The following is a 17,713-nucleotide window of genomic DNA, read 5'->3' as shown; positions in this document are numbered from 1 at the left end:
CTCTGGGTCTCTCTCCACATGCACCATGGTGGGGGGCTGGATGGGTGCGTCCCAGGAGTGTGGAGCCAGAGCTGGGGACTCTGCATCCCAGGCTGGACCTTGTCCCTAATTAAGATCATTGCTTCTTATTCTTGTGTCTATCTATAAACTATAGTCACTGAGTTAAAAAAATTACAGTCCCTGTAATTCTGTAATCCATTCTCAATACCAGGGTGCCTGGGACAAGGTTTTGGGGACTATGAGCCATGTCTTCTAGGACTATGAAGAAAGCTTATAGGGAGGGTCTGTTCGGAGAGGTCTGGGCAGTGTTTCTCATGTGCCTTGCAGAGTATTTCTGTGGTGACACAGAAAGGCTATGGGGGTAGGGAGTGGGGCGGGAGTGATAGAGACCCAGGGGCCCAGGACCTCAAAATAGCTGCCGTGCTGGGTTCCCCTTGGTCATAATGAGCTCTGCCTGTGAGTTACAGTAGGATTGCTAAATATCAGGGCCTTGGAGTCCTGTGAGCTGCACAGCACAGAGTCAGGTGAGTGCTGGTGGGAGCTGAGGCCGCCTTCCCATGAAGCACTGGGACTCCAAAGTGAAAACTGAAAGCAGAGAGCCACGGAGGTCAGTGCTTTCCACGCGAGGTTGGTAGAACTCACCTTGGCACAGAAACGCAGTCGCGAGGCCAGTGCACTTCCGGGTAGCCATCCCCTCAGCAGATGAGCAAGGAGGACGAGATGAGGGAGGAGCTCTGAGAAGGGTTACTTGTGCTTGAGGTTTTGCTGGAATAGTACACTGAGAAGAAAAGGAACAACACATGCGCTAGTATTTACAAGGGAAATTCTAGTTGTGGTCTCACCTGGATGAGGGAGGAGTGAACAGAGGAGGAGGTTCTTGGGTAGATAAATCGATGGTCTAAGTCAGCCTGGACCGGTGAGGATCCCTGCGCCCCGCCCCCACCGCGTGCTCCCACGGCGTCTGCGTCTCACTCCTGGAGCAGCGTTTTCCCCTCTGTAGGACGACTGCCCGGTCACAGCCTTGAATCCTCAGCCCAGTATATTGCAAATTTCACAAGGATAGGGCCTTGCCGGCTCCCTTGCGTTTCACGTAGCCCATGACGTGGTACCCACAAAGACTGGTGCAGGGGAAGAAAACTGAAAGCGTTATTATCCCTTTGGCCCGGGGATTCCTCTGTGAGGAGGGAGTGATGGGGGAGGCGCTCAGAATCGCCTGAGCAGAAACACACCTCCCTTTGGCTAGACAAGGAGGACTCACTAAGTCTGGGGAAAGGTGGTGGTTGAAAAAGTTGTTTACTTGATCTTTTACCTGGCATCTGCCTTCAAATCCCATTTTATTTTTTAGGCTGTCCAGAGGGGAAGAAACTGGAGTTCATCACCAGCCTCCTGGATGCTCTCACCACCGACATGGTTCAGGCCATTAACTCGGCAGCGCCCACTGGAGGTGGGAGGTGAGAATGTGAGCAGGACTGAGGCCCAGTGGGAACCAGGGCCCTGCGCCCTTCCGGTGCTGCGGTTGGGAGGGCAGGGAAGGCTTGGGTGGGACACAGGCTGGAACTCTGTCCTTCTCCTGAAACCATGTGCCGTGGCCTTGTCTCACCTTCTGCTAAGATCTTCCTGCTCCTCAAGCTTCCCTAGTTTTTGAGCTGTTTAGCTCTAGCTTTTAGTTACAGTACCTGGTTTGCATGGCTGTCTGGAAACTTTCAGCTGTTTAGTCTCAGAAGGGGAGGTGTTGAAGTGGCAGAAAGGGCAGCAAGTGACGAGGACAGGGAGGGAGCACGAGGCACGTTATGCGTTTCTTCTCCTCTGAGAAGGCAGGGGACTCTGCCTTTAGGCCACGGGAGAATCCCAAGGAGCTTTGGGTAGTGGAACTGGTACTCTCACAGCCAAATCAGCTTTGATCGGGAGTTGGTATGGCGCCCATGGCAATCCTGCCGTGAGGCTGAAATGTACATGTTCCTTGTAACCGGCGTTGCTGGAGCTCGCTAGTTTGAGCCCCCTGAGTCCGTTGGTTGGAGCACGCATCTGTCCATCCACTGAGGACACATCAAGTCCTAGGCCAAGGACAAGGTGTCCAGGCATCAGAGGAATGTCCTTGCCTTCAAAGAGTGTAGCCCAGGAGGGATGCTGGGCCGTACACAGATGCTTACAAACTATGGGGTAAGGGCTAGGACGGAGGTGGAAGAAGAGAAAAATAGTCTGACTCAAAGCAGAGGAATCGGAGAAAGGGTTTTTGAAGGGGGTGATAGCTGGGCTGGGTTTTGAAGAATAGGTCGGGTTTAACTAGTCAAAGGGGGCAGAAAATCAGTCCATGGAAGAGGAGGCAATATTGTGACTTTGAGAAAGCCCACATTTGTAGTTCAGTATGGCCAGGCTGAGGTGAGGAGGAAGAGAAGAACAGGAGGAGGAGGAAGAAGACAAGAGAACAGAAGGACAAGGCAGGCAGGAACCAGATCCCAAAGAGCCTGTGAGAAACAAGAATAGTTCTAGAGCCAGAGATGGAGGGGGAGTAGGGTTGGAGGAGGAGAAGACAATGGAAGAGGGAGTCCTCAGGCTCCTTACACCGGCAGAAGAGGTCCCATGGCATGGCAAGGGTGGACAGCCTGCTCTGAGCACACGGGTGCAGAGTAGTTCTGTAGCGTCTTCCCAGGAGCAGAGCTAGGGTCATGAGGGCAAAGAGCGACACCATAGGAGGACAGACCCAGGCCTCAGGCCCCATAGAAGGGGCAAGGCCAATAAATATATGAAAAAATGTTCAACATCACTGGCCATTAGAGAAATGCAAATTAAAACAACATTGAGAGTCCATCTTAGTCTAGAAAGAATGGATATCATCAAGAAATTGAATAATAGCAAATGGTGGTGAAGTTGCCGGGAAAAAGGAGCCCTTCTGCACTGTTGGGGGGATGTAAACTGGTACAACCACTGTGGAGATCAGTATAGAGATTCCTCAAAAAACTTACAACAGAAATTCCGTGTGACCCCACTCTACCCCTTCTAGGTATGCTCCCAAGAGTTAAAGAGCTCATATTACAGTGATCCATGCATACTCATGGTTGTAGCAGCACAAGTCATAATAGTTAAATCTTGGAAGCAGCCTGTTTGCCCACCAACAGATGAATGCATAAAGAAAATGTATTTATACACAGTGGAGTACTACTCTGCCATAAAGAAGGTTAAACTTGAGTCATTCATAGGAAAATTAATACTTTTTGAGACTGTAATGTTAAGTGTAATAAATCACACAAGCTTAAATAGCACATGGCTTCTCTTATGTGAGAAACCCAAATTATAAATAAAGGGCAAAATAAAAGATAGATTAATAGGAAATAGGGAGATAGAGCTTTTGCAGAGAGGAGGAGAACCAAGAGACAGAAGGAGGCGGGAGGGAAGGGAGGACAGGGGATAAAAGAAAGAGTTAAGTTGGGCTATGTATGGGTGGCAGCTTCCCATGAGGAATGTAATCATTATGTACTGCAAACATGGACTGATAAAAAACATGGCAGTGAAGATTGGCAGGTCCATGAGGTAAATGTTTAGGTTAGTGGTCTAGGACTGCAAACATAGGGTAGTTGTCAGTGGTCCTACATCCTGAAGTGGACAAAGGCCGCCATCTTGGAAACCTAGTTTTATGTCAAGTCGGTGTGATCTAACACATAGCCAACATGTAGAAACAACCTAAGTGCCATCAAAGCTGAGTAAAGAAAATATGTATATGCATGCAATGGACTCTTATTCAGTCCTAAAAAAGAAAGAAATCCTGCTACACTGAAGATGTGGTAAGTGAAATAAGGCAGTCATACAAGTAGCCTAGGATTCCCCTTACAGAAACTGTGTAATGTGTCCAGACCCGTAGACACGGAGAGTCTATAGAATGGTGATTGCCAAGGTCCCTGGGGGGAGGACAGCGGGGGGAAATTTTTACCATGGTTCAGTTAAGCAGAGTGAAAAGTCTAGGGAGCTGCCATACTCCGTGGTCCTTCTAGTGAATTTTTGAAGATGTCATGTTAAATGCTTGTACCATAGTAAAATTTGTATCATAATGCAATAAAATTTTTAAAAAGAAAGAAAAAGGAAGGGAAAGACAGAAAGTTAAAAAAAAAAAAAAAAAAGGAAGCGTAATGGTTATTACTCTTGAAACCAGCCTGCCAGGGTGTTTCCTCTCACCTTGGGGATTCAAGCCGGGCCTTCCCCAGGGGGAGCGCAGCACAGAATCTGAGGAAGAGGCAGGCAGAGTTTCACGGGTCACAGATGGGAGCTGCGCAGAGGCTGCCTCTGGGCCTTGGGGACAGTTTCTAAGATATGACATGTGATCTAAAAATATGGTGAATGTTGGATTAGAAAAGTTCATTATAGTTAATGAACGTTGCCGTGCATCCCCTCCGAACCCTTCCCTCCCCCGCTGTCCTTGCTACTTTCCGTAGCACTTTTCCACTTTTGTGAGTGTCTTTAGTTGCGCTGTCCTGGCTGCCTCAGTGGCCCGAATCAATTCACAATGTTTACCTTGTTTACCATGGTCATTTTGACTTTGGGGAAGAGCCAGAAGTCACACAGTGCCAGATCCGGTGAATACGGTAGATGAAGACACACCATACATTTTTTTATGAGCCTGCCTTTCTGTTGGATGACACCCATCAGCAGCGTTCGCTCTCTAAAGGCATTCACAGAACGAAGGCTTCCAGAACTGCTCCAGAAAGGGATGAACGTGATGGGCGAATTGCTAATTTGAACTGAAGGGGAATATTTCAAGGTGGATTAATGGTACTGTGTATTTTACTGTAATACATTTTTAAAAATTAAGCTTTCCTGTATTTTTTAATTGGCCCTTGTAGAGAAGATGCACTTGAATTGCCAAGAAGAGGGAAGGGCCTGGTTTTGAAAAGGAACACTCAGCTCTGCACGCCCTTAGGTTACGTATGTTAGGTGTGGGAAAATGCCTGCTGTTTCCTGCAAAGACAGGTCCAGGGTAGAGTAGTCCACTCTTACCAGTGGTGGTTTCAATTACCGGCTCAAGCACCGTCTGAAAGTATCAAGTGGACAGTTTCAGAGATAAACAGTGGATACATGTTTTTGTTTGTTTGTTTTCCGGTACCGGGAATCGAACTCACGACCTTGCGCTTACCAGGCAGGCGCTGTGCCACTGAGCTAAATCCCCAGCCAACAGTGGATACGTTTTAAGTACCTTTTAATACAATATGTTGTTGTAGTTGTTCTTTTTATTATTGGTCATTGTTAATGTCTTACTGTGCCCAATTTATAAATTAAACCTTAGCCTATGTATGTTAGGCAAAAACACAGTGTACGCAGGGTTCCATACCATGTGTGTTTACAGGCACCCGCTAGGGGTCTTAGAATGTACCCTACCTGGATAAGGGGGGAGTATTGTACTTATGTTGATTCAGAGAGAGGAAGGTACGTGGGCCTAGGTCTGGGTGGTCCCACCCCTTACTCCCCGAGGCCCCGCGCTCTGAGTACCAGCTCAGGGATCCTGTGTGACAGTTGTGCTCTGTCCTGGAGAGAGGGCACATCAGGCTCCACCCTGTTACTCCCCCTGGAGCCACAGCCCTGGGTGGCTGTGTGGTCTTGGGGGCCCAGGGAGGGGGGCGCAGATTGGTGCCTCACCCTCCAATCACAGGCCCAGGGGATTTTTACAGACAATGAAAGCTAGGAGATTTATAATGATTTTTAATACCAGTGTGTCCTCAGGGAAGAGTTTCTTGTTTTCTTTCTAATCTTATTTTAACCACCACTTTGTAGTGTAATTTACATTTGGGAGAAGTTTTCTTTAAAAAATTTTTTTTCCAAAACATGTTTTTCATTTAAAGCTCATGTTAGCTTTCGGTTTTGATAGGAATGAAAGGTTTGAACAAGGCTTCAGGTAGTTGGATTACTTAGAGCTCGACTTTTAAGCTACAGACACACAAGGTGGACCAAGAAATAGTTGAAAAATCAAGGAAGAGGGTGAGGAGAATAGGAAGGAGAGAGAAAAACAGTCGTACAGGGAGGTAGCTGACCAGAGTTAGAGCTTTTCTGGGTTTAATTCTCCCGGGTCTTCTGGTTACACTTAGCGTGAGTCCTGACTCTCACCGGAAGTGGCCGCAGGGACGGTCTTGGTGGTGCTCCCGGCATATTTCTTCCCTGTACCATTGTGTTGCAGACCCCAGCCCCCCAGGCTTCTTTTGGCAGGTCAAGCTCTCGCCTGCCCTGGGGCCTCCACGCCAGTCACTCTTTTAGCCTCGACCTGGCCCTTGCTTCTTCACTTAAACATCCCAGCTTGAAGGACACCGCCTGCCACGGGACCTCCTTCTAACTCACAGCCTGGCTCTTCTCCCCTTTGAACTTTTGCTGTCTCTTACAGGTAGGGCCTCCCTCACCTCACCCAATGAGAACTTCAGTTTTACCAGAGAAGCGGCATTTCCTAGGCTTTTCCCTGAACTTAGAATAGTTAGAACTTAGAATAGAACTTAGAATAGTATCTGGCACATAGTAGGTGTTCCACGTTATGTGTTGGAAGGGTGAGCGGAACAGGGGTGGGTCCCCGAGGGGCCACTCACTCCTGAAGACTAAGTGTAAGGCTGGGTGCAGTTAAATGCACCCTGGCACCTCTTTGTAACCAGGGCTCTGCAGCACCCTGCCTGGACCCGGGGGATTCAGGGTGCTGTGTAGACAGCCCACTCTTCTGTGACAGGAGCAGAGGCGGGGGTGCTCGAGATCACGCAGGACGTCTGGAACGAGACGATGAAGAGAATGAGGGAATCCAGGCTTTCTGCGTCTTGGCCCCAGCCTTTGCACACAGGCAGAGCTGGGCTGCAGGCATGAGGTTAAGGAAACCACATCTAATCCCCGCTGCACTCTCCCAGGGTCTGGCAGTTACAGCGGGATATCAGCTGAGGCCGGAGGGAAAAATTCCCACATAGAGACAGTGGGGAAGGGACAGGGTAGGTGTTAGGGCAGCATGGGGAAGCAGGTGTCTTCTTCCGTACCTCCCACCTCTCAGATGGTCGGCATCCACTCTCGTATTTCAGCCTGTCCCTGGTGGAAGCGTATGCTGAGCTCTAGGGACCGCTGAGGAGAAGGGTACCACAGCGCCTGGCCTGGAGGAGAGATACGTAGCCATGGGGCCAGTCAAAGTGTTTGCAACCGTAGAGGCTGGGAAAGAGTGGCCGGCACTTCTGGGAGGAAGGCTTCTGAGGGCCGTCTTGACACAGAAGGTGACATCGGAATCGCGTCTTTGCTTACAGATGAGAACAGGGACCCGCAGAGACAGACCAGGGCTAAGGACAGCCCAGAGAGGGGAAGGTCCGTGGGTAGGGAGAGGCTGATGGACGGGGGGCCTGTGGGAGGAGTCAGAGGAGGCGAGGGGGTGAAGTTTGGCAGGCAGGCTGTGCACAGGCAGGAGAGGAGGCTGCAGCGCTGGGCAGGGCTGGACGGAGGCCAGGTGGTGCCGGGTCTCCTGAGTCATGCGCGGGGCAGGGGGAGCACAGGGGCAGATGGGCACTTTGCACAACCATCCCGATAGTGCCGGGCGAGTGGGCCTGGAGGGCGGAGGAAGAGGGGCGGGCAGGGTATAGGTGCTGTCTGTCTGAGGTGATGAGGTGGCTTGGGGAAGGGATGGCTTCCTCAGGCTTTTACAGTGACCTCGGTAGCATTTCAAGACTCCGCGGATGGAGGGTGTGGGAGACAGAGGTGTCTCCTCCCTTTTTCTGACCTCCTTGCCAGGTGGCGGGGCGAAAAGTAATGTTGCTCAAATCTAAAAATAAACCAAGTAGAATGGGGTGTCTGTGGCCGCTGGGTGGGAGCGGCACTGAGGCGTCGCTGGATGACAGCCATCCTGGGTGCAGCTGCCTGGGTGACTGAGTTACCCCGTGGTCTCCCCACCACAGCTGTGCAAGGCACCCCCCATGGGCCCCTTCGTGGCAGCTATGAGGCTGAATCAGTCCAGAACGAAGATTTCTGGAGTCCCCTAGAGCAGTCCCCTAGTCCCCTGCCACAAAGCCAACCTCGAGGGCGGTGGGAGGGACTGTCACATGCCCGTAGCTGAGGCTGCCTGTGTGTGCCCTGGCGCCATCCCCCTGCACAATGCCCTTGCGTTGATGGCTTTGCAGGGAAGAGGCTGGAATGTGGCTGACTTGGCGTTTCCCAGCTCCACCCGCACAGCTGGTGGGGCCTGGACCCAACTCCACATGGGGCTCGGTTGGTCTGCTTGGCTTGGCTCAGACCTCCAGGCCGTCCGGCCTTACCTTCTCTAAAACTGCTTAGGATGGCAGGATGGCCCCTGAGCGCTTGGCCAAAGCAAGTTGTGGTAAGCAGGGCCGGCTTTCCAGCTGCGCACTGTGGCCAAAGCCTGGCACGGCTGCGGCTGCAGAAACAAAACTGAAAGTGCCACAGGTGAAGGGCGCCCCCCGCCCCCCAGTTGGGAGAAGGATCAGCGGAGCTGTTCCAGGAGGGACCTGGTATAAGTGGGTTCCCCAACCCTGGAGAAGACAGTCTCCAAAACAGCTCAGGAGCAGGGCAGACACTAGTATTGCACCGAACAACAGCCTTCCAAAATTTGGAACTTGGTCTTGTTTGGCTGTATTTTTCCATACTGTATCTGAGGAAACGTGTGCATTTTACCTCCCCAGTGAGCCCTTTCAATAGAACTTCACCTATGGAAGGGTCATAGTATAGACCAGCAAATGTAGTTAGTGATCTTAAGGAGCCATTGCACCCTCTGATTTGGGGTTCCTGACCCCCGTGGGTGTGTATATGTGCACAGGTGAGGGTGAGACTGGTGGTCTGATGCCAGTGTCAGTCCGCGGTGGAAAGGGGGAGCTGTGGGTGTTTTAAAAGGACATGGCCAACAGGTGGAAAGAGCAGACGGGGATGGTGGAATACGGCTTGGAGGTCAAGGTGTCTGTGCTGGGAAGAACTCTAACAAAGATGGCTTAACAAACTTCTTCACAGTCTGGGGGAGACCTTCTGCCTCCTATATCCAGCACTCCCTAAAGAAGACTCTCAGAACCTGCTCAGTTAATTGACAAAGACTCCTGAGAGCCATAAATCTCATAATCCTTTATGGGGTGCTGAGGGATGAGATCTCTGTCTATAGCTTCTTAAATTACAAGGCGCTATCAGCCCTACCTACTGAGGATTGCATGCTCTCCAGCTGCCTTGGGGTGCTGTGGCTTGCCAGTTGGATTGAGAGAAGGAAAACTGGAAATAATGAGAAAAGAGTTAGTGACCATTGAGCTGCCTGTTTGGTGGGAGAAAGAAACTTCACTGCTAGCCCAGATGTGGGGAGCAGGTCAGATGTCCATGTTGCTTGTGGAGAGGAATATGTGTGAGAGAGCTTTACCAGGTAGATTGTCAAGAGTCTGAGAGCTGTGGCCTTCACGAGACCTTGCTGGCTGATCTGCGTACATGTGTGCTCTCTCAGGGTTTGGCTATTCCAGGACTCCTAAAGCATCTCAGTCTTAGCAGGAGCTCGTATAAACCAAGACTGCCAGCCTTGTTTGTGGTTTAAGGCTGTTGCCAAGCTGGGAACTTGATTTACAGAGTTTTAGGTCAGATGCATTCGGTGTTTTCGGTTTTTTTTTTTTTTTTTTTTAAATAAATTCTGTTTTATTAAAAATATGGAAACTATCCCAAATCCTTTTCAGTGACTATTTTTGGCCTTCCTCTGTTGTCTTCCAGAAGCATCATGTTTAAATATTCTGGAACTGTGGCTGGGATTTACATCCCTCTTGATGGAGGGTGCTTTACCTGAGCCCATGGAGGACTTTGGGTGGGCGGTGGGGAGTCCATTAATCCCCTAAAATCTCCAGACCTATGTTGGTTTTTCTAGAGACAGGGCCTATGTTTAGAGCTGTGTTTAGGTTCTCAGATGGGCCGTAATCACTCAGGTACCAAAAGGTAAGAAGTTCTTGGAGAAAGGCATGTGGGGTTTTCCCTAGTGCCTAGGTGTGACCCTAGCACTACCCAAAATCACAGGTAGAGCTGGGGCTCCGTTACTAGGGCCGAAGGGGTTTGGAATAGGAGTCCACACTAGCTGGGAAGAAAGGGTAGGGAGGCAGGCCCCTTACAGGCCGTGGGAGGGCCTAGCTCCGCTCCTGAGGAAGCGCCCTGGCACCTCGCAGCCCGAGTCTGGTCAGTGGCCCAGCAGGACTCGCTGTGCAGGCCAGCAGTGGACTTCACGGCTGCACTGTGAGGTCCTGCTGGGCAAGAAGAGAGCAAGGCTGCGGCTCTGAGGAGGGACCAGGCAGAAGGGGCCGGTCAGAGACCAGGGAGGGACAGGGAGCAGGGGCCAGGTGAGGATCCCGCTTTGGCTGCTAGTTGGGAAGCAGAACTGCTTCTTGCTGCAAAAATAGCCCCAAGGAAGGTGGGTGTGGGGGGAGCTCTATCAATGGAGTTGCTGAAAACTCACTGGCGGAGCCTAGGGAACACGTGTTGGAGGGAGCAAGCCTTCCCTGGCAGGGCCTCTGGGTCAGATGACTTCATCCCTTCCCGTCTCAGCGACTGAGGCTTTATTATTCCAGCCTCTAGGTAGACATTACGCTATGCCCAGCCTAAAGGTTAAAGGAAGAGCTGCCTCTGCCTCAGAGCTCCCATGGCTCCCTGGCAGGAGGGGCTGAGGGGCAAGGTCCCCGACTGCTTCCTGCAAGTGCAGGAGCCTCTGCAGGAGCCCCCTCGGGCTCCTCTGTCTCCTCCGAGGCTGGGTCCTCCCTGGTGTCAAGGATGGCCGACACAGGTGGGGAGCTCCCCTTCCTATACCCTGAGCACCCCCACAGAGGACTTCCTGCCTGCCTCCTTGGACTGCCCTGCAGGGGTAGACTTGGGAGCGAACGTTGCAGGTAAATAGAGGAAGAAGAAAAACACCAAAACACTGACAGCAACAGAATCTGAGCTCTTCAGGGAATAGCCTCGTGCATTTCAAAGACGTCCTGGTCTGGTTTCCATGACAGGCTTCCCCTAGAATCTGAGGCCAGGGCAGCTCTGTGTGGCTCCCTCACACCTTCCCCCAGGTGCTCCCTGGGTTAAACCTGTCAGGAGGCATCCCACTGGCCATCTGCTAATTGTGCCCTCTTGGGCTCTGTCCAGCATGACCAGGGGACCTGCCCAAGACTGAAATCCACCTAATTAGGAATGGACATCTAGCAGGGATGGCTGGTTTTTTTTTTGTTTTTTTAATGAAACTTCTTTTTCTTTGACATTGAAGTCACTTGGGAGGTGTGAAGTAGGGAGGGAATTACTGGCTTGTTCACAGAGGAAAGATTAGGAATGGTTCCTTTTCTTTTGGAAATCTTAGCAAACCCCAGAAAAGACAGGGTGGCATCCGCCAGTGCCTTGAACGCTTTTCTTATCAGGTACAGCTTCTGAATGTGCTACACTGGCCTTGATCCCCTGGCCTGGGATCCCTGCGTAACAGTCCCTCCGGCATGCACTGTATCCCGGTGCCCTACACACTACGTGCTGGAATGTAGGGGACTCACAACCTCAGCCTCCTTCCCCTTTCCAGGCAGTGGGACATGGCCTGGCCCACATTCACTCAGGATCAGGCCCTGGGACCAGGGGCCAAGGGACTCATGTGTCTCTGTTCTTCTGGCCACATCCAGCCACATCCAGAGACTCCAGCCACATCCTCTGGAATAGACCCTTCTATTTAAAGGTTGTAATTATTAGTTATCACCCAGACTTCTTCTTTAGAGAAAAGAGGGAGGCATAGATAGATGGATGGGTAGATAGACAGACTATTGCATGCAGCTCTACAAATAGACCTTGGCCTTGCAACTTCATGGTCATCAGATGTAGGCTGTGCTAGCTCTGGTCACGACTGTTCATCTGGACACCATGGTGTGTTCCTGGTCACTCCAGGCCAGTGCTGGTGCTGGTTAACATGTGGTCTCCGGGCCCACCTTGGATCTCCTGACTGAAGTCTTAGGTTGGAGAGACTCTGCAGCAGGCCTTAGATTTGCCTCTTTTTGAATCTCTCTATCTGTACCAGTTGCCTTCTTCTCTCGATTTTTGCTGTCCTTTGTGCCCAGCAGTGATGGACTATGGGAACATCCCGATTCCCATCGAATTGTCATGCCGTGTTCACAGTTCTCACTGAGACAGCCAGCAGCTTAACACGAGGGTTACACCTCCCTCTTTAGGGACCTTCTCAGGACCCGGCTTGTCACGGGGAGTGTGGTGGGCACTCAGAGCTCAGGTTCCCGTAGTTGAGTCTATCTGTGAACAAATTTCTGTGAGAAGAGCATCCTGTGTGAAGATGAGCTCTAGGCCAGGAGAAGGACAGTTTGGATTCCAGCTGTGGTTCACTCCGGTGGATTAAATCCGGCCAATTTGTCTTGAGCACTCATCTTGTACAAAACATGTCCTATAGTACAGGGTGAAGCAGGTTCATGTGATAAAGATCACCTACTTGGGGAAAAAAGCTTGTTTAATCTTCAGACTGGAAGCTGAGCAGCTCTGGGAGGTCCTTAGCCTGGAGGAGGTGTTGCTACCTGGTTGCTGGCAGTTCTGCACAAGTACTGTCTTAGTATGTTTTCTGTTGCTATAACAAAGTACTTGAGACTGCATTATTTGTAAAGAGAGGATATTCATTCTGGCTCATGTTTGTGGAAGTCTGAGCGTGGTGCCATTATCTCCTGGGCTTTTGGTGAAGACCTCATTCAGCTTCAACACATGATAAAAAGGGGTGAGGGAAGCAGGCGTGTGCAGAGAGGACGGGCTGGGGTGGGGAGCATATGTTTTACAAGAACTGGCTCTCAAGAACTAACCCATTGCGACAAGAACTCACTCAGTTTCTTGTGAAAAACGTTAATCCCTCTAAAAGGCCCTACCTCCACCTCCCAGTACAGCTACATGGGCAACCAGTTTCAACCTGAGTTTTGGTGGGGACAAAGCACATTCAAGCCACAGCGAGTGCCTGGGCATCAGCCGTGTGTGAGAGCGTCACAGTGGGGCTCGAGGTTTCTCCATGATCCTGAGCGGTGTTCTCTGGGGTGGGGGTGTCCGCCGTGGTCCAGGTTCTCAGAGCCAGACCCCAGCCACACCCTGGAGGAGCGCGTGGTACACTGGTACTTCAGCCAGCTGGACAGCAACAGCAGCAGCGACATCAACAAGCGGGAGATGAAGCCCTTTAAGCGCTATGTGAAAAAGAAAGCCAAGCCCAAGAAATGCGCCCGACGTTTCACCGACTACTGTGACCTGAACAAGGACAAGGTCATCTCCCTGCCTGAGCTGAAGGGCTGCCTGGGCGTCAGCAAAGAAGGTGAGTGTTGTTCTCTGTGCTCCTGCCCCGCTGAGGCACAGGGACCAGTGGCTGTCCCGGGAAATGGGATCCCGGGTACTTGGGGTACCTTTCACTGGCTGGAACTCAGTCGCTAGACTATACCACCAGTAGGGAGCTGTGACAAGAGGCAGGTTGAGGTCGGAGAACCTTTAAGCCAGCTGAAAGGCTTTACACCGGCAGTGTAAATTTGTTGGAGGGGTTCAGCTGGGGAAGCGATAGGACCAGTCTTGCTTTAGCAGATCGTTCTGCTTGTAGTGTGGGAGATGGGTGAGAAACGCACATGGCGGAGCCACCCAAGCGGAGATGCGGTGTGGTCCCAGCAGGAAGTGAGAGAGGGACTGGTCCGGGAAGCCAGCGGGGGGAGAGGCGGGTGGGTTGGTGATTGAGTGAGACCCAGGACAGAGGTTGGGGTGGGACATTCCCTGAGGTGGGCAGCGTGGAAGGAGGAGCAGCGGGCACAGCGGGCGGGAAGGGAAGGAGCATGGTTCGGACGGGTCAGGGCAGGTACACCTGCAGGCTGCGTGGGGCTGTAGGGCGGGAGGTGTGCGCTGAAGATTCCAGTTCAGCTGCTATTGGGAATGGAAGCTTTGGGAAAGCTGAGGTTACTTAGGGAGAGTCAGCACAAGAAGCTGGAAGTGTTTATCCTCCTTCCTCGGTTGTCAGTGTAAACCCGCCCCTGGGAGGTGGGGCGGGGTGGGCCGCCGCAGGAGCCCGTTTCAGCGCTGCCCCTCCGTGGCTGGGTTCTGCTCTGGTTCTCGGGCTAGCTGCTGCGTGGCCCTGGCCGAGCGGCCTGTCTGATGAGGATGCCTCGCTGAGTCTCCGGCGCCGCGTCGCAGCGTGGCTCCAGTCCTACCTCTGCCTCAGACGGGCTCTTGAGCCATAGCGCGTCACTCAGCCATTCCGTGCTTAGCTTCTCCCTCTGTAAAATGGGAGCGGTGCTCACGTCTTCCTCGGAGGGCTGTTGTGCCGATGACAGGAGACAGTGCGTGAGAACATTCATCATAGTGAGTTCACAGGAGCGATGCCATTTATCACTGTCTCACGTTTACCAATGAGACCGTGAAAGAACTCAGCGGAAGCTCAGCAAGGCTACTTTTTATAAGATTATTGCTTCTCGCAACAGCACTTACCGCACTGGACTGCAATTTGCTTTCCTAATACCCGCTGGAAGCCCTGGGCGCTACTCAGCTCTTAACGTCTAGTGAGTGGCACCTAGTAGCAGTTCATGGAACCCTTGTCAAATAAATGAACAACCAGGTAGATAAATGGATGAAGGGGTTGCTCCAACATCACGGCCAGACACACTTGGAATGTGTGCTCACTTTGCGGAGCAAGGCAGAGGCTCAGGATTGGGAAGAGGCAGGGCTACAGGTAAGAGCAGAGGCCCTGAAGTCGGAGAGACCTGGCTCTTAGGCCAGCTCTGTTGCTTACTAGCCCTGCCATCTTTGACAAATTTCGGTTTCCTCATCTGCAAAATGGAGACAATAGTATTCAGCTCATAGATCTGCTGTGAGGCCTTGACAGGATAATGCATGCGAGGAGCACAGTTGAGCGCCCCAAAGAAATTAGTAGCAGTGAAATAACCCACCCAGGGGCAGCCTTCCTCTGTCCTTCTGCCTTGCGGGCACAGCAGAAAAGCCACTGGGGTCCTTGGTGTGCAGCTGCACCAGGGAGGGGAGCCCATGCATTGGTCATCTGGTGTCACATGGTGCCCTCTGGTGGACCTAGAGGGGCTTGCATGCTAGGTGGGGGCCAGAGGGGGTTGGAGGAAGAGGAGGAGCTTGGGGATGAGGATAGCCTTGCACCTGATGAACCAACGTTTTGTAAATTCCATATGAACACAACCAGCGAGACCTCTCACTAGAGATCTGAATTTCTGCCCAGCACGAAAAGCCAGGCGTCTCAAGAGCTGGGGCCTCTGTCTTCACTGGAATTTTCCAGTCTATAATGTGCCTTCCTTGGGATAATTGTCACCGTTCTGTGAGGCAAGCAGGGTGGGGCACTGGTGCCTCTGTGTTTCAGAAATGCCAACTTTTTCTTTCAACTGAGATGCCGCCTGCCCCTGGCCTCAGCTTTTTTCTCCCCTTGCCCTCTCTTGATGATCCAGAGTGTGATGCTGGAGGCAGAGCCAGGTCTGAATTTGCTTTCTCACACGCAAGCTATACCACCCTGGGGAGACCACTCGAAGCGTTTCATAGCCTCAGCTTTACCATCGTAAGATGGGGATCGTTTTATCACTGTCCTGTGGGGTTGCCTTGAGAATCCCTCTTTCCTGACCTTGGTTACCCATGTACGTTTCCTGGGTCTCAGCGGTTCTGCCCCTTCCCGACTGCCTGCTTCAGGCTTGTCCCTGTCTTTCTGAGGTTGGGCCCTCTTCTGCACAACTGGCTATACCAGTATCTACCCTCTGTCCAACCCATGTTCTGTCTCTCTTTCTCTGGCCCCAGGGAGTGTGGGGGATGTGGAGCTGTGAAGTCACATGACCCATGGGTGGGCTTGGATTCCACAGCTCTGTGCTTCTCCTAGCCCCTTCTCCTTCACGAATTCACTGGTCCTCAGCATAATCCTGTGAGAGAGGCTGAAGGGAAGCCATGCAGCCGTGCCCTAATCCCTATCCCCTGGGCTGATCCAGAGGAGTTCAAGGGCGTGCCCAGCGCGACACGGAGCTGGCCCAGCTTGCGTGCAGCGCTCCCCAGTGCAGCCCACCCATAGGAGACAGCGGCCCTGCAGGAGGCAGCGTGGACAGACTCCAGAAGTGCCGACGCCTGTGGGGAGGAATGAGCCTTGAGCCTCCTCTTAGTCACTAGCTGCTCTGACTCGTGCCTCCAGAGTTGTCATGGGAAGGGCTGAGATTCCCCTACCTCTGACATTGCATCATTTGGAGAACCAGGACCAAGAAGTTATGCAGATCTCATCAGCACCAAAACCCTGCATAACTGATAGCTATGGGGATTTGCAAGAGGCATCCCAGCAGGGCCCCGGCTGCAGGGAAAAGGGATTTGTTTAAGGGGTCAGCCAGCAAAGCGTTCTTGCAGGCAGAAAGAGGCCACAGACACCCACAGAACAGGAAGCGTGGCCACCCAACTTCTGGCTTCTTCCCGCCTTCATTCTGACGGCTGGAAGCGGTGAGGACCCAGGCGTAAGAGAAGCTTCACCCGAATCCCTGGGTCAGGGCCGCTCGAGTGTCTCGTGTTCCTATTTGTTGCAGGTGGTAGCCTTGGCAGCTTCCCCCAGGGAAAACGAGCAGGCACGAACCCGTTCAGTAAGTTGCCTTCTTTCTGGGCTCCCCGCTTTCCTCTGTGAACCCCCTGATGACGCTGTGGTGGTGTCACTGGTGAGACAACTGTCCACATTCCTTAGGCACCATTTTCAATATGTGTTGCTAAGGACCCAAGAAAAAGATGGAGTTAGGGCTAAGTTAGTGCCATCCCGGCCTATCAACAAACGTGCCAATTCCTCCCCAGCCCAGGCTGAAAGGCGACCTCACCCTGTGCTTGCTGGGCAAAGCCTAGGTCTCCAAGGGTCAAACCGATGCCCGGGGCCACTGAACTGCTTAGCGTGGCAAAGAATGGGCTGGTATAGTGTGCTTACCCGCAAGCCTAGGCAAACCGTGCCCCCCACCCCCAGAGCCCATGTGTAACTGCAGGATGAAAAGGCTCATCTTCGGGGGGAACCGATTTATGAAGCTAGATTTCTCATACACTCAACTCCGTACTTACACCTGTCTTGTTTTTTGTATTCTCCTTCCCCTGACAGTAGGACGTCTCGTCTAAGGACCAGAAAATCGAAGGGCAGTAGAAAGTCCAAGGACACGGGATGGACCGTCAGACACCCAGCCTTCCGTGCTGCCCGTGGCCCAGCAATCCCCTGTAACATAAGTGGTGCCTACCGTGTTTGCACTTTTAGTAACTCTGCTTTGTGTGTTTTGTTTCTGGTTTCGTTTGTGAACACCAATATCTAACAGCACAGTGGGAAAAGGAAAGGAAAGAAAGACTGTTTGTTCTCTCTCGTATTTGTAAGGTTTTGGATCTGCTACTGACAACTTTTAGGTTATTTGTGGGGAGGGGTATTGGTGGGATGGAGAAGAAAGAGATTTATATACTGTATATAAATATATATGTAAATTGTATAGTTCTTCTGTACAGGCGTTGGCGTTGCTGTTTGTTCTCTCCCGTCCCTCTCTCTGCTGTGGCTTGTGGGCACCCTGGCCTCGCGGTCCAGGTTTCTAGAACCTAGGACCCTATCCTCGGGCTGCCTGCCTGGACCCCACTTGGAGACTGACTTCTGTGTGTGTATCGGTGGGGACCCTGGGACTGCAGTGCAGACTCCTTCGTTCTCTGCCGGTAAAGGAGCACACTGCCGCAGGCCACTGGCTGTCCCAGGTCATTGGCTGCTTGGCGTTCAAAGAAGGTTGGGATGGTGAGGGGTGGACATTGC

General features: G+C 52.0%; 1 protein-coding gene across 3 annotated transcripts in view; it reads left to right on the top strand.

Annotated features, from left to right (window-relative positions):
- The window catches only part of Smoc1 (SPARC related modular calcium binding 1), a gene marked incomplete at its 5' end in the record, with an annotated part of 149,984 nt that extends 132,566 nt beyond the window's left edge, over positions 1–17,418 (top strand). For 2 of the 3 annotated variants that reach the window (XM_005399241.2, XM_013521998.1), the window contains 4 exon segments: positions 1,346–1,451; positions 13,011–13,255; positions 16,485–16,538; positions 17,033–17,418. In XM_005399241.2, the coding sequence (XP_005399298.2) occupies positions 1,346–1,451; positions 13,011–13,255; positions 16,485–16,538; positions 17,033–17,049 (422 nt within the window). 3 annotated transcript variants of the gene reach the window in all.
- Positions 17,419–17,713: the final 295 nt, after the last annotated feature.

The sequence above is a fragment of the Chinchilla lanigera genome, unplaced genomic scaffold (assembly GCF_000276665.1).
Source record: "Chinchilla lanigera isolate Chin_1 unplaced genomic scaffold, ChiLan1.0 scaffold00065, whole genome shotgun sequence".
Taxonomy (NCBI): domain Eukaryota; kingdom Metazoa; phylum Chordata; class Mammalia; order Rodentia; family Chinchillidae; genus Chinchilla; species Chinchilla lanigera.
This window is presented reverse-complemented; position numbering and strand designations above follow the sequence as displayed.